This window comes from Gallus gallus, chromosome 3 (genome assembly GCF_016699485.2).
Source record: "Gallus gallus isolate bGalGal1 chromosome 3, bGalGal1.mat.broiler.GRCg7b, whole genome shotgun sequence".
Taxonomy (NCBI): Eukaryota; Metazoa; Chordata; class Aves; order Galliformes; family Phasianidae; genus Gallus; species Gallus gallus.
Window position 1 is genome coordinate 54,689,866 of NC_052534.1, and position 14,522 is coordinate 54,704,387.

At 39.8% G+C, this 14,522-nt stretch overlaps 1 protein-coding gene across 3 annotated transcripts in view; it reads left to right on the top strand.

Moving 5' to 3' along the window:
* Nucleotides 1–14,522, top strand: part of MAP3K5 (mitogen-activated protein kinase kinase kinase 5) — a 96,113-nt gene that overhangs the window by 38,643 nt on the left and 42,948 nt on the right. For all 3 annotated transcript variants that reach the window (XM_015284184.4, XM_046939118.1, XM_046939119.1), the window contains exons 4-7: nt 8,235–8,428; nt 8,684–8,852; nt 9,706–9,812; nt 11,470–11,640. In XM_015284184.4, the coding sequence (XP_015139670.1) occupies nt 8,235–8,428; nt 8,684–8,852; nt 9,706–9,812; nt 11,470–11,640 (641 nt within the window). The remainder of the gene's footprint in view (nt 1–8,234; nt 8,429–8,683; nt 8,853–9,705; nt 9,813–11,469; nt 11,641–14,522) is intronic.

The window sequence follows — 14,522 nt, forward strand, 5'->3', positions numbered from 1 at the left end:
TTTCCCAGAGCGTTCAAACTGCCACAGAAACTGCAATATTCCTGATTTTTGTGTTTTATTTCACATCACAGTTTGTGGACTTAAGTACTGATTTCTACCAATATGAAGCAAGATTTTATTGAAATGGGTGCAGTTGCTCACTATAGCTAACAGAATTTCTAAAGAAGGCTTTAAAATCCCATGCGAGCTTTCGCCCCAATGCTATGTTTTAAATTACCTAGTGGTTTTTGATTTAAGAAATGGAAGCATAGAGCATGTTCTGTGGATGTCTGTGCCTCTCTTAAGTGTGTTTTAGTGATTCTCAGAATGCTGTAAACAATGTGTTAAGCTAAAAAATCTCTCTTGCCTTTCTGCAAGAGAAAATTCTTCTGAAAATGGGGTAGGCGATCAGTTAGGTCTTCACCCAAAAAGAAACAGACCAGCGAGGCCTTTCTTACTTCCTCATAGATGCATGTATCACATATTTGTTTGTTTGACCCACAGTGGCAGAGATCTGGGTAAACGGATGAGTACGTAATATAATGTCTATGTGAGGACTGGGGAAATGGCTCTGCTAGCAGGAAACCAGCAGGAGGTGGCTTGTGAAGTAGAATAAAGGGAGGATATTGTCTTGTCCTACTTTTGCGTGACAGCTTCTGAAGTTGCAGGAGTGGAACGATAACTTGGCCTTTATCTGTTTGAGAAAGAATTGTTCTGTTTAAATTCAGATAGGTGGCTGTGAAACTGTCACTTACCACTTTTAGAAATGTTTCAATATATGCCACAGAAAGTGTGGTCCTTGAGAATCTCAGATGTTTTCAAGCACACCCACATAACATGTTTTCTGAGAGGAAATGTTTTCCTAGTGATTAGAGCAGGGAATTCAGTAAAAAACTGGCTTAGCAACTCTGAAACTGATTCTTTGTCTTTATATTTTTTTTCCTCATTTTTTGGCATGATATGAGCCAAATTACCTGGAAATAGAGTTTTCAAAATGTTGCTGTGTACCTTATCACTGAATATAATTCCTGCTTCATGAAAATCACGTTTATTCATAAATCCACAGTCTTGCATATGTTGGTATAACAAAGGGAGTTACCCACTCTACATAAATGATTCGGTGATGCTGCAGATAAAGGGGGGGAAGAAATGAAATTGGAGTAGGAACAGAACCAAATGTTAGTCCTGCAGTTCTAGAAAACGTGTTTTAATAGCATGCAAACATCAGCCATAACAGCACAATAGTATCCCTGGCACCAGTGGATTAAAAGGCTGCAAAGCAAATGTGTGTTTATCTATATATAGATCTGTCTTACTGAAATGGCTTGTTTGCTTTTCCTGAACCCTGTCTTCCTAAAAACAAGTGCAGAGAGGAGAAAAAAATGTCCATTACCGACTGTTTTGTCCTTTGTTCCACCTGGATTTTTGTGCTTCCAAGTTATGGTCAATACAGCATTGCATAGCTAGCATAAACTGCACTGAGCTTGTCAGGGCAGGGCAGGGGAAGATAACGTGGGCTCATTTCCTGTTATATGTGGTTTAATAGCTGGTTAGTTGGACCTTTTCCAAACGTTGCAGTGATATCAGAAAACGTACATTTTTACAGGGAGTGATACTTTGACAGAAGGCAGTTACTTTGATATTTGAAAGCTTAATTTTATTTTTTTCTTGTTATCTGATTTTTGAGGTCAACCAAGCAGCAGAGGCATTCTAGAAATTACTAGTAAAGAGTTTCAGTCATGAAGACAAGTTGGTATAAAGGTTACAGCTCGTGGCTGTGCTTTGCTTGGCTTTTTATTTTGTCTTAGTTCTACCTGGCTTGAATCTGACTGACTTTGGAGAAAAGCTGCAGGTCCAGTAACAAGAAATGGTGATTTATTTATGCAGGTTTTTTTTTTCAATTTAAGAATTTCAATTCTTGCTCATTCTGAGGGATTTGAATGTACTGTAACATAATGAAGTTTGCAGCCAACACAGTAACATCTTGACACAGTGTCCACCTTTCCAGTCCAGGCTTTGTGCTTACACCATGCTGGTGTGATGCATTGCCTCAGGAGCTGCTGGGGGGCAGAGCCTCCCTGACAAGCCACTCTGATCAGAGCAGAGATGAGGGCTGAATGGGAACCATTCAGCTAGGCAGCTGACACACAGGGTTAGCAATAAGGCACCGGGGTTAGTGCTGTACAGCTGAAAACTCTTATTAGCGTTTCCTGTCATTCACGGGGATCCGAGTTTGTAATTAGCAATGGTTTTCCACAGCCCTTCCTAAGGATGAAGCTGCCTCCTGTTTAAGGCACAGCTTGGGGATCAGCTTGGTTGTGCTCCTTCAGAGCAAGTGGTCCTGAATGAGGCATGCCTGGAGGCTGGAAGCTTGGTAAAGCTCCTTATGTAGGTAACTGCAGATCTCATATAGATCTTGGTTTCTTCCCCTCTAGCAATAGTAGTTCTAATACTCCTTTCCCCACTAGCAAATGATTTTAGGGGCTGATTTTGTTTTGTTTTGTTTTGATATTCAAGTGTATAGAAACATGAAACAATAACCTTCAGTAGATATTTTGTTGCTAGTAACCGCTGAGGTATTTATTGTTATTCATGGTACATCACTGTCCTTTTTGCTCACTTTTTTCAGGCTTTGAGTTCATTGGTATATTTGTTACATATTTTCCTTGGAAAAAATTTAGCTTTGTTTCCTTCCTTCATTAATATTTTGTGAGGATGTATAAAATGTATGCTGATTTCTTTTAACAAGCGTTTAGGATGTGGCATGGCTGCAAAAGACTGTTATTGCTAGGCGTGAGAAGAAAATGGGAACTGTTTGAAAGAGCAGACCCAGTCTCTGTGCTTTAATTCATTTGAGGTGTGAGGCCCACTTATATTCCTTTCCCAATCAATAGCAAGGCTGTCATTCTTTTGAATGGGATTTGAAATAAGCCCAGACTGAGCCTGTATTCATTAAAGCACCAGCACATGTTGATTTACTGTGTGTTTGGGGATGGAGGGAATAGATTTAATAACTTGTTCTAGGATTTTGCCATCTGCTACATGCAACACCATGAGCAGTTGCAGAACTACCTTCAATAAAAATCTTATGAAAGCAAATGGAATAGGAAGAGACTGATGTTCCTCAAATGAACTGGTAGGGAAAAATGGGGAAAAGCTGATCTTAATTAGAGAAGAGTCAGAAGGAAGAACAGCTTCTGCTATGACACATACTGCTTATTTTTATTACCTCCACGAATTTGTTTAAAAGAGAAAAGATTACAGTGGATGCTGACCTGAAGAGTAGGCAAGTAGACAGAATTCTGTCATGTTCTCTCATGTGTAAGTAAGGCATCATGCTTTTGGTTTTCAGTGGTTTGGTCTTCTCTGGTGCTTCTTGTCCTTAAAGGCATCTTTCTTCTGTTTGTGGACTTCTGACTGCTCAGTGATTCCAGAGGACTCTTGGAGATGAGAGGACTGGGCACTATTGGCTTCTTCAGGTTTTACAGAGTTCCTCCCTCCTTCTGAAGTAAAATTCAAGATCTGGGAATTATTTGAGTAGGACTCAGATGCTCGTTTGTATAGCATTACATAAGCCAGCATTATGCTTGCTTAATCTATACAACTTTCAGAGGGAAACCTTCTGTTCCACATGAGATATCTGTGTCAGGGAGAGAATGGAGAAGACTGTGTAGAGGAAATGGACCTGGGGGTGTTGATTGATGCTAGACTGAACATGAGCCAGCAGTGTGCCCAGGTGGCCAAGAAGGCCAATGGCATCCTGGCTTGTATCAGAAATAGCGTGGCCAGCAGGAACAGGGGAGTAATTATCCCCCTGTACTCAGCACTGGTGAGGCCGCACCTCGAGTACTGTGTCCAGTTTTGGGCCCCTCGCTGTAAGAAAGACATCGAGGCCCTGGAGCGTGTCCAGAGGAGGGCAACAAAGCTGGTGAGGGGTCTGGAGCACAGGCCTTATGAAGAGCGGCTGAAGGAGCTGGGGTTGTTCAGTCTAGAGAAGAGGAGGCTCAGGGGAGACCTTATTGCTCTCTATAACTACCTGAAGGGAAGTTGTGGTGAGCTGGGGGTCAGCCTCTTCTCCCGGGTGAATACTGATAGGACGAGAGGGAATGGCTTCAAGCTGCGCCAGGGAAGATTCAGGCTGGACGTTAGGAAATACTACTTCTCTGAAAGGGTGGTCAGGCACTGGAATGGGCTGCCCAGAGAGGTGGTGGAGTCACCAAGCCTGGTGGTGTTCAAAGAGCGTTTGGATGTTGTGTTGAGGGACATGGTTTAGCAAGAACCATTGATGAAGGGCGGATGGTTGGACTGGATGATCCTGTGGGTCTTTTCCAACCTTAGTGATTCTATGATTCTATGATTAATACAAGCTTATGGCTGTGTCTAAACTGGAAATGGATGCAGCCTGGGTTTTTGATTTTCCACAGCAAGTTAGAAAGGGACACTAGGAAAATGCATAGCAATTAAAACATTCATAAAAATGGATTACAAATTTAGTCATTTGATGATAAATATCTGTGCATGCATAACTGACTCCAAGCAGTACTGCTGCTTCGTCTTACTGGTTTGGTGATGCAGGCTGAGATAGGGATGTGATTTCAGAAGGTGGCCTGATGTTGCCAGGTGCTGAGCGTGCTGGTTCAAAGCCTTCAGAGATGTGTCTCTCCTGGATATAGCTAGCTCAGGTGATCTGAGAGCTTGGGCCCAGTTTGCCTCATTTCGTGTCCTGAGGTATTCTCCTGCATCAGGATGAACCCCAGTGCTCTGTGTGCACATTCCTTGTCTGTCGCAGTCCTGATACTTCGGTAACTGTTTGAACCTGCAGCTCAGATCACTTCCAGTGACTTTGTAGATTTCATTAGTGTGACGTGAACTTTTGAACTGTAAATAATGATGGGTTCATAAACTAAGGAGGTTGGGAACTGAAACTTTCAGCAACTGTTGTTGATTGGGCTGGGAGAAGGATCTCTTCCCACCTGCTTTCGAAGCCTTTTTATGCTACTTGCAATTATGTCCTCAGTTACATCAACACCCTTTTAAAAATGCAATTGTATCTAAGGTGTGTTACTCCTTCAAAAATCACCTGCTTTTCTTGAATGTCTTGGTGCTGCTGCTTCTGTTTTACATTACAAAGTGAGTCAGAGTAGTGGATCAAAGGAAAACACTTCTCCCATGTGTGTTCAGCAGCTTAAAATCTGGATTAAGGTTAATTATTAGACTTAGGAAAGAATATCAGAGTTTGTGAAAGAAGAATTGGGATCTGGTGTTACAGGACAGATTTTAATAGGATAAGAGAAAAATGTTCAAGCAGAACAATGGGCAGTGAATAAGTCAAAATCAGAAGCAATGTTTGAGTGGAGAGGAAGAGTGTGTGAGGAAAACCACCTGACTTAAGTTAGCATAGCCTGAATTCTGACGGAGAGCCCTGCCCAAATGCAGCCAGGATCTGGCTCTTTGTAGCTGGAATTTGTGACAGTGGCAAAACTTATTTTCTCCATAGTGGGATACTCTGGACTTTGTGTGGGCAAGACTTTTTTCCTTCTTCTTCCTTCCCCGCACACCTTTGATAAATAATACATCTTAGTTGTTTTCTTTTCCCTTGTGTCACCCGAGCTACTGTATCTTTGCCTTTTTCAGGTTCATCTGATAAGTACCTAGAGTACCTTTTCACTTGGAAAGTGAAAATTAGGTCACTATTTCTTGTATTTCTTCACCGCATGTGGCATTTTTTTAAGCCTTTTCCAAAGGAAAGAAAACCTAAGAACTTGTACTTTGTTTTCCCTCCTGTACCCTCTTGCTCTATCTGCCTGTCTGATGAATTTCAGACAGATTTGAGAGGTTTCAGAGACACAGAACTCCTCAGAAAATGCAGCTATCTTGGTTAAATTAACATCCACAGTAATGCCCTAGCTGAGGGAAAGGCCAGTGTGTTCCCACTCCACCTGAGAACCATGGTGAGATTCTGCCTTCAACTACCAGAGAAATTTGGGGATGCTGAGGACAGCTGTAAGCTTTTTTTCTTCTTGTGTGGTACTTCTGCCTTTTACTGTTAAGTTCTTCCCTTGATCTTTCAGTATTCTGTTTCTGAAGGCTACTGTGTCAGTGTGTCTGAAATAGCAGGCTCTATAATATAGAACGTAGCCAGGGTTGGGTTTTGTGATGGTGGTTTTTTTTTTTTCTTTTTTTGCCTCAAGTATGAAGCAAAATGCACATAAATTAACATCTGCTGGTTCTCTTGTTCCACTGAAATAGATGCCCTCCTCCTAGAGAAGGTGTACTCAGAGAGCTCTGAAGAAAGGGCAGCTTTCCTACTTGTGGGATTATTTACAAAGACTCCATTACTATCTCCGTAGGTGGCCTGACCATTATGCCAGAATAAACTTTGGGTTCTATGGATTTCAAAAGCTAGAAACATCCTTTTCAGAGCCGATTTTTCTCTAAGATCTATGCCAGAGGTCTGAGAAGCCTTCCTGCAAGCCGTCTTGAATTCATTCTTAATGCGCTGAATAAACATTAGGAAGTAAAATATTTGCCCTAGGATATCTGTAGCTACTTCACCCTTTCTCTTGGCTCTGATCTCCCAGCCTTCCTTTTCCCTTTGTGTTTTTTTTTTTTTTTTTTTTTTTTTTTAAAAAAAAAAAAAAGGAAAATCATCCTCCTGTGCTTAATAGAGGCTCCTGTGCTGGTCATTGCCCACCCTTGTCCTGTAAGCGCTGAAACCAGTTCCAGCAAATCTATCATTTCCTCTCTGCATTTGGCTGCGAGGCTTATTAGGCTTTACCAGGGTCAAAGGTTTGTCTGTTCGCTCATAAGAGTGCGTGCTCACCGTACAGGCTGGCGTATTCTTGACCAGAAGTGTTCTTTCAGTTCTCCATCATAAAGGCAAGCAGTTTGATTTCTAGCATTGCACTCCCTTAATTCCCTGTTTAAAAAATATTGTCATTATACCCTTCCTAGTTCTCAGGTTTCTTTTGGAGTTGCTACATTCCATATACAGCAAACTGTGCCCTAGCTATTCAGCTGTAATAGTTCACAGGTGCTGGGAAGGAAAATTAATTCATCCTTGCATAAGTCTGTGTGTGTAGTAATCCCATACCAGCTTCTGGGTTAGTTGAACAAAATAAGCCTCATGTAATTTAATTTCACAATTTGCCTGTATCCCTCAGAAGCTTGGATGGGATTGCTTCTGAAGTGGGATCTCATGCTTTAATAGTGTAACATGCATAATTTACAAATATATATATTGCTATGCAATTTGCTCCCAGTCTCAAGTACACATTTACTGACATAACTATACGTATACGCTTATACAGTCTAGAACTCCTCTGTCCTTTTATCTTTTTAAAATCTAATTATGCATGCTAAAATGGTGTTCTATGCACATGGCTGAATTAATGCTTTTGAAAACAATGCAATCACTGCTGTTTCAATGGTTGAGGCCCTGCTTGCCAGAGGAGTCTCTGAGGTGATGTCCTCATTGCTGTATTGACTTCTGGTAGAGCAGAAGCTGACCAGAAAGTAGTTAACCTTAGAAATAATTTAGAGGCACCAAAATGTGGCATCTCAGGAGCTGCTTCCTTAGGGCTTTTCTTGCTGGGCTGCGTGCCACTTCAGTAGTGGAGTGTGAGTTTAAAATCAAATGGCAGCACGTCTCCTGATTTTGGTGGTATGCTGTTTTATAGCTAAAATCTTTCAGAACCACAAATGTTCAGCAAGTTCTCTCTGGGCATAAATCTGTACTCACATACCACAGGCACCAGGCGTCTTGCCTCCCTGTTTCCTGGAAGATAAATGATTTATTTTTTTTCTTTCAGAGTATCTGTCACATTGATATATGTAAATCAATACAGTTCAACCATTCTAAGACATTCCATAAGTGATTATTCTGAAATATGTATGATTTTAAGTCCTACTTAGAGTTGCTGCATAGCGGGGAATTTCATTTGTCTTTGTTATGCTTGAACTATTTGAGTCACTTTGCGATTCATATTGGATTCATAGTGGATTTATTTTCTCACTATTTTTCTGTTATGATGCCATTGATTAAATTACTGCTTTTAACATTTGTGATGCACGTTTCAGATGTATATCATGTGCAAGGTGAAAATTGAATAAATGTAATTGTAGGTTCCATATTTAAAGTCTTTGTCCCTTTTGCCGTCAACAGGTAAAATTTTACCCATTATGTGTGCAGCTTTTCTAGGTTTAGGCTTGCCAAACCGTAACTGCCCTAACTATTGTGCCTTGTTTTCTTACAGATGTGTACTGGTAACTACATCTTTGTTCCTTACATGATAACTCCGCATAACAAGGTGTACTGCTGTGATAGTAGTTTTATGAAGGGACTAACAGAACTGATGCAGCCAAGTTTTGAATCTCTGCTTGGGCCTATTTGCTTACCTCTGGTGGATCGATTTATCCAACTCTTGAAGGTGGCACAGGCCAGCTCGAGGTGAGTTGATCTTTTGTATATTGTATTTTTCTGCTGACAATACAAATGTCAGACTCTTGCCTTCAGAGTGAGCTATGTTTCTGTTGAGACAAATTGATAATGAGTTAATGAATAATTTAGCTTGACCAGCTCTCCCCACTAATGCTGCTCTATCAGTAGATGTTCAGCAAAGGTATTGTGATAGAGTTGCAGGGCCGTAAAAACAAATGCAAAAGACCTTTCACAAATTGCTAATGCGAAGTTGTTCCTCTCCAGCCAGTATTTTCGGGAATCCATCCTTAATGACATTAGGAAAGCCCGTACCCTCTACACTGGCAAAGAGCTTGCAGCAGAGCTGGCAAGGATTCGGCAGCGAGTGGATAATATTGAGGTCTTGTCTGCTGACATTGTGATCAACTTGCTGCTGTCCTACAGAGACATTCAGGTATGTATCCTCTGCGTGTGTTCAAAGATAATCTAAAAATGTCACACTAGAATTCCACTGGGAATTCAGTTTATGTTTTGCACACATTTTCTAAGAAACTATATAAATAATGCACACTAGTAAAAAAAAAAATTGTTGCAGTATCTTCAGTGATGCTCTTTACTTTTAGTTATATCGTTGACGGCATGCCTTTACACAGCTAGAAAGATGTTATAACAGCACCTAAAAAATATGCAATATACATCACGTCTCCATGTCAGCACTGCTACGTGACAAACAGCCTGTAGCGTGCCCTACTTAAAGGCCATGGTAGTGTTCTGCTATTGATATGTTTGTGTTCTGACTATGAGCTTTATCACCATGCTTATGACATTTCTCTTGGCAACATAATGTGTTTGTATGCATTGCAGCTTCTCTGAACAGTACTAGTAATTGCTTGCTTTATTATACATAGTTTCGATTGTTGCTTCTTAAGCATTTTTAATTTTTGTTTGTCTCATGCTTACCTCGAAGAGTTTTGGAGTACTTCAATGTAGATGCAATTAGCATTGTAATTTCTATCTGATATGAACTCTGATACGTGTTCAGCCCTGAAGCTAATTTGTATTATGAAATGTGGAATGGGAAATTTCAGTATGTATATTTAAGCAGTACAGGAATCCAAATTGTGTTAAGTGCTCTGTTTATCCGCAACTGTGAGTGCCAACACATTTATAGTTTCAGAGTGAGGAATGTAAAATCCATGTAACTTACATCCCAGTATGAAATACCAGCTCCTTAGTTCAAAGAAGAGTTTGTATAGGCATACTTCAGTACAGCTGCTTAAAACTTCATTGTTCCTTTCTTTTGGAAGGATTACGATTCCATTGTGAAACTGGTGAAAACTTTAGAAAAACTGCCTACTTTTGACTTGGCTTCCCACCACCATGTGAGGTTACATTATGCATTTGCACTGAACAGGTAAGACTACTTTTCCTACTGCTGTCAAGCAGTAAATCAGTACTGCAAACTCAATGCATGGCTGATAATCCTGGTTAAAGGTCCCTACTGGAATCTTTGTATACAGGTCTAGGGTTCTCACTGAAGCAGTTCTGGGGACTCTCGACCTTCACGATGAGTCTAAGCTTCCTTTTCCTTTCATACTGTCAAATTTCTTTCCTCTTCCTTCACTGTGAGTGCCTGATTTTATTTATATATTTGTCTTCCCCTAGGTCTGCATCAGCATTTGAGTTTTTCATTTCAGTGTCTGAATCTGTAAAAGTAAAATATGCTTTTAACATCACTATTGCATGACAGCATTGCAGCATTTGTGCTGAGTTAGACATCCTCTCATTCAAGTCTGAGTTCTCCTATTGGCAAGAGACAGGACAAAAACTTTCATGAAGTGATAATCAGAAGACTTCACTATGTTACAGTACACATTTTTTCATGTTCTCCGATAATATGTGCAATGGTGTCCCATGCAGCAACATGCAGATTCAACATTCTTTGAGTTAAATGGGAGCCACACCCTGGTGCTTTTTTGTTTGTTTATATTGGGATTTTTCTCAAAAATCTGAAATACTGGCACTTGGGAAGGGCATTAAAGAGGGAATTTTCCAGTGGAAATTGCAGACATTTTCTGATCCCTTTGTGTTATCACAGCAAAGATTGTCCTGTTGCTGTTTAGAGAAGCAGACCAAGTGTCAACAGACATTGAAATTCTCAGATATTAATAAGTTGCTCTGACAGTAATGCCTCATATTTATTTCCATGGAAATGGCAACAAAGAGCTCAATAGCATTGTTTGACAGAGCAGATTCTCAACTATGAAACAGTATTTTTCCAAACGATCACCACCATGAGCTATGCATTTTCGCCATGATGATCAAGAGCCTGCGTGCCATGCCTGTAAAAAATTTGCATCAGTGGAGGTGACCCACTGTCACCGCTGCTGAAACACACCACCCACCACCTCACTGTGCTTACATCCACTGTTTGGTCTCCATCAGTGTTCAGCAAGTATCAGTAAATGTCAGTGGGTGCCATTGTTTCTGCGTGAAGGAATTCATTGACACACTTTTGCTTCATATGCACGTCCATGTCAGACGCCATTCTGTCGGACTGCCCCTCTGCTGCCATGTGTCACACAGCAACAACATGTAACGGAATGTTGGAGAGAAGGTTCAGCCTCTACTGCCATAACACCAACAGCCGTGTCTGACATCATAAGCCTGCATAAGAGAAAATAGGAGATATTGCTTTTGGAGCAGCCTTTGTATCTTTGCATTTTGTAAATAAGTATCGTATGATCTCCCTAAGGATTGCTCTCAAAGCTATTCTTACTGCTGTTACTTTGCTCTAGCTGATCATGAGGGAGAAAACATGTCTGGGGGCTTTTATGAAGAAGTTCCTTTTGGTAGTGATGTTTTTTAATCTTTGTCTTGAACATGTTTATAAAATAATCCATCTCATCTAGGAGCGTGTTCTACATATATTTATATATTAGTCTACAATTATATCTTTATTTAACATCATTTATATAATCTATAGAACCTTTAAATAAATAACTATATATTCAGATTAGTCATGAAAAGATATTCCTTGTTAACTTTATTGTTGTTGTTTTTTTTAATAGACGAAATCTGCCTGGGGACAGACAGAAAGCTCTAGAAATTATGATTCCTTTAGTAGAACAAGAAGATCAAGTAGCTTCAGATATGTACTGCTTGGTTGGTCGCATTTACAAGGACATGTTTTTGGAATCTGGGTTCATAGATACGGAAAGCAGAGACAAAGGTACCTTCTGGTGAGTACTGTTTTCCTGGTCTGCCTTTTTCTTAGCTTTAGAAAACATTCCTTAAATGAGAACGTACTTCAACTGTTTTTCATTCAAAATATTTGGTGTTCTTAGTAGTTATGCAAAGTCTTCTAATCTGGGTCTTGCTTAATTGTTAAGAATGAGAGATTTGTGATTCTATGATTGATTTATGTTGTTCATACATCTGCTTCCATAAAGAGTTCTTCAAGTGCCTCAGAGCCTTGGAAGCTGAGGTAGCCCTCATCACAGCATATCTTTCTTCTCTCTGTCAAATGTGAATTCTCTTGTTTCCTGCATTATTTTTAAGAATCTGGGCCAGGCATTATTCAGGCTTGAATCAATAGACGTACTGCAGTCTGGTAGATATTTACCAGCTATACTTCAGCACCTTTAAGGGTAACTGTGTTGACGCTAAGAAAGTACCATTTTGCCTTTTTTTGGTTTCCATGCTGACAAAGAATATAAACTCGTGCTGGGAAAAGGTTTATCACCCCATCATCACCATATAATGTATGCATATTACAGTGGACTGCAGTACAAATTCTTGTGGTACTTGCTAAAATTATCATACTTTTTATTTTGGAATGTGCTAAAATGCCAACTTCTATGTGGAATAGATTTTAAAAAAATAGTCCTGTCTATTGTCTGTCAGGCCTTCAATTTCCAAAGGAAACATACTTGAAATGGCAACATTAGGTACTTTTGTCAGGGTGAGCTGCTTTTTTCCATTGCGGTTCAGAAAGAGAATATAGATAAATATTTCTTGTGCATATCCTCCGCATCAGATCCTAGTTCTGCTCTTGAGCTCATCAGCTACCTGTCGAAGTAAATGCTTAGAACTGAAAGCTTGATTCTCCTTCTCTCATCTCACTTTTTTCAGTAACCTTCAGATTAGAGTCGTCTTTGGAGAAATATATAATTATTCACCATCTATAGTCTTAGAATACATGTACAATTTCTAATTGTTGGTTATGCTTTACAGTTTTGTAATGCTTACTGGACTCTTGAAATATGATGAAATAGCAGGAATGCAGCATGTTATTTCCCTCCTTCCCATTTCATAATTTTGAATTAAAGAATTTCTCTGAGCCAAAGCTTCTCTGAAACTTTCAAAATTGTTGTAAAATAATGTTCTGTTTAATGTTAGCTGATACAAAAAGTAACCTGTAGTCCTTACCCAGTACTAGGCATCACCATGGACAAAACAAATTAAATGAACTTACGTTAGTGATTGTATATTTTGCTTTTTCCTCATTTGTACTGCTTTAAGAACAGAAACTTTGAGATTTTCAAACATAATTAGATGAGTTTATATGTTTAGTAGCAATAATTACTTACTAGGATGTTTCACACAGCTGTTTTAACATGCTTTTAATAGATGCATCTATCAGTCACGTTGCTCATCTACTCGATGAGGTGCAATGATTGCAGTCATAGCAGCCTGAGGAAGGAGAACAAATGCAGCTCTTGCCATGGGTAGGACACTGACAGGCCAGCCCCTAAATGATCCTTGAAGTCTCTGGCTAGTAAGACCAGACTAAGATGATCTGGAATTTGACTGGAACCTGTTCTGGGTGGGCCAGTTGCTTTTAGTTTGTGCTTTATGTTGGATATTGATTTAAATGTGATTCTAGTGTCGGTCATATGGCAGGCATGATATGGCTGAAGGACTGAGCCATAACTTAATTGGTGGCCCTTGGCTGGGAGCAAAGCTGCTACCAGTGCTACACCCTGGCCTCAGCAGGGGTGGAAGAAGGTGTGTGCAGGAACAATGCCTCCACAATAGTGCTAGTTTATATTGAGATAAAGGTTATTATCTCTGTCTTAGAGAAATGAGGTTGCAGGAGAAATGTAGTGTATTGCATAAGATAAGAATTTGGCAGCAGAACTGAAGTGTTAGTTTTGCAACAGCTAATGATGTCAGGGTACTTTGGGCTGTTTAAAAAAAAAAAAAGCAGGAAGTGTGATTTTTCTGACAACTGAAGAGTAGAATAAAAGGCATCTGTGATGAAAATACGAGACAAGAAATGAAAGTCTAATTGTTAACTGTCAATTTCTTGTTGCATACTGACAATATGAATCAGATTCACCAGTGCTATCAAGTCTTCTTTCAAACCCTCTTACTGCTACCTATCTTATTCATTGTCTGTATTGCAATGTTTTCCCAAACATCAGCATCCAATTTCTTGAAGGCCTTTATAATGGAGTCATCTAAGCCAACCTCTAACTTCATAGGAATACTTTTAAAACAGACTGCTTTTCTGCAACACTGATTCCTTCTGTGTCATGTAGGACTTGACAGTGCACACTAGTTGCACCTGTTGAATTTAAGCCAGTTCGATTAGCAGATGTTAATTGAAACTGGTTGTTTTCATTTGTTGAATGTTAATAATTATATGCTTTTCATTTTTATTTTTTGTCCATAAATTTCTTGTTGGTTCCTATTGTTTTTTCTTGTGCATGCTGCAAAAATTATGTCACAGAGGATGCTACTTGTCAGTTGAAGCTTAAAGAAGCCAAGGACTGAGTGTAATGAAAGAAATAAGTTCTCTGATCCTATGAAATAATTTCTCAGTTCCCTGGGGCTAGGCAACGCAGCCTTTTTTGTTGCCTACATGTGACTCTTTGTTTTCAAATCAATGTATTGTTTTTTTGAGGGCTGTTCACCAATTGCTTCTGCAAGCAGTTACTGTTTTGTATGCCTAAATTCATCTCTGCCTCCTTGGCCTGTATGCTTAACACTGTTAACAGCATGCGTGTTCCCACCTTTTGATGCACGTTGCAGAATCACAGAATGGCCCAGGTTGGAAGGGATCTCAAGGATCATGAATCTCCAACCCCCATGCCACAGGCAGAGCCACCAACCTCCA